General features: G+C 53.3%; 1 protein-coding gene across 1 annotated transcript in view; it reads left to right on the plus strand.

Annotated features, from left to right (window-relative positions):
• Positions 1–583: 583 nt before the first annotated feature.
• The window catches only part of LOC101643842 (sialic acid-binding Ig-like lectin 13), a 9,740-nt gene continuing 8,576 nt past the window's right edge, over positions 584–1,747 (plus strand). Inside the window, 1 exon segment of the mRNA XM_030886322.2 lies at positions 584–1,064. Coding sequence (XP_030742182.1) covers positions 584–1,064 — 481 coding nt within the window.

A 1,747-nucleotide genomic window follows, 5' to 3' on the forward strand; every position in this document is an offset into this window, starting at 1 on the left:
GTTTTTATTTAAACTTTTTATTGTGGACTCTCAAAGCCCAAACCACTGCCATTGAGTTGATTCTGACTGTTATTGCCCCTATGGGACAGACGAGAGCTGCCCCTGTGGGTTTCTGAGGCTGTCAGTCATTACAGGAGCAGGAAGCCTCATCTTTCTCCATAGGACAGACAGACATGGGCGTCCCTATCTCTGTCTTGCTGGTCTCGGGTGGGCTGGACCTCTCTGCCCTCTTGCAAAAGTCCAGGAGCAAATTCACCGCTGTTTGAGTGGATTCCCACACGCGGTGACCCTGGGGCAAAAAAGAATTGCCCCCCCCTGGGTGGGGCAAAAAAGAACTACTGCCCCCCACCCCCACCCCCGTGGGTTTCCGAGGCTGGGCTTGTCACTCTTTATAGGAGTCCAGATCCTCTTGGAACGAGAAGTACAGAGAAGTAGGAACCCTGGGCTGACCAACTTCCTCTTCGGTGGACAATCCCTCTCCCTCCTCTTCTCCCTGCGGGGCTTCCTGTTGAAACTTCCTTCCCAGACAGACAGACTGGCCCAGAATCAGACAGTGCCACGTCCACTTCTTCCAACTGCAGAGATGTTGCTGCTGCTGCTGCTGCGGCTGCTGCAGGGGGCTGAGTGGGTTGGGCGCCCGGGTGTCCAGGCTGGGACAGGGTGGTCCCAAAGGTCCCAGGCTCTGGATGATGAATTCAAGTTGCAGGTGCAGCGGTTGGTGACCGTGCACGAGGGCCTGTGCGTCTTCGTATCCTGCAACTTCTCATACCCCCGGAGCGGCTGGCAGGACACCGACCCAGCTTACGGCTACTGGTACCACAAGCAGCAGAACAAAGCCACCCATCACCAACAGGATGTTCTGGTGGCCACCAACGACCCCGCTCGTAAAGTGCATGGGGCAACCGAAGGCCGATTTCAGTTGCTCGGGGACCCGGGGGCCAAGACTTGCTCGCTGGGCATCACAGATGCCCGGAAGGAAGACGGGGGGAAATATTTCTTCCGGCTGGAGAGAGGAAAGACGCTGCAGTACAGTTATAAGCTGAGACTCACAGTGAATGTGGCAGGTAGGCACTGGAGACAAGGGATGGGGGAATCCTTTGCCCCCATCTCTGTAGGGATGGTGGAGCAGGGTTGGCTTAGGAGTGGGCCGGAAGCTCTCTTGCAGTTTTAAGTTGGGGTCCTGTCTCGGTGGCAGTGGTTTTTGTGCATCAGGTGAAGGGGTTCTAAGCAGATCAGTTTCCCATTCAACAGCATCAGACGATCTTGTTTGATGTCATGCGCTGCGATCTCCCCAGTGGAATATGCACTTCCTTTCTCGTGTTACCTGTTTCCATTCCCCCTGCGCTCGCTAACCTGTCTGCATCTTGTCCTTGGGTAACTGTGCTCTGTCGATTGCCCTTGGTTGATGATGCTGGCATGTGTCCCCTCCCTCCCCTGTGTCCTTGATAACCCTCAGACCTGTCCTTTGGTAGGAAATTGAACCATGGGGGTGAGGGAAGTCCCAGGCCTAAAGAGAGTGAGTAAGGGCGTAGTCTTGGGGGCTTCCCCAGTCTCTAGCTGACCCCCATATGCCTGGTCTTTTTTTTTTTTACTGACCTTTGAGGTTTTTTTGTTTTTTTTAAATCAATCTATTGGGGCTCATACAATTAAAATCACAATACATAGATCAATTGTGTAAAGCACATCTATACATTTGTTGTCCTCATTATTCCTGAAATTCGCTTTCCTCTTGGGTTCCCGGAATCAG

Source organism: Echinops telfairi, unplaced genomic scaffold (assembly GCF_000313985.2).
Source record: "Echinops telfairi isolate 266 unplaced genomic scaffold, ASM31398v2 ScPeMD7_655;HRSCAF=1070, whole genome shotgun sequence".
NCBI classification, from domain to species: domain Eukaryota; kingdom Metazoa; phylum Chordata; class Mammalia; order Afrosoricida; family Tenrecidae; genus Echinops; species Echinops telfairi.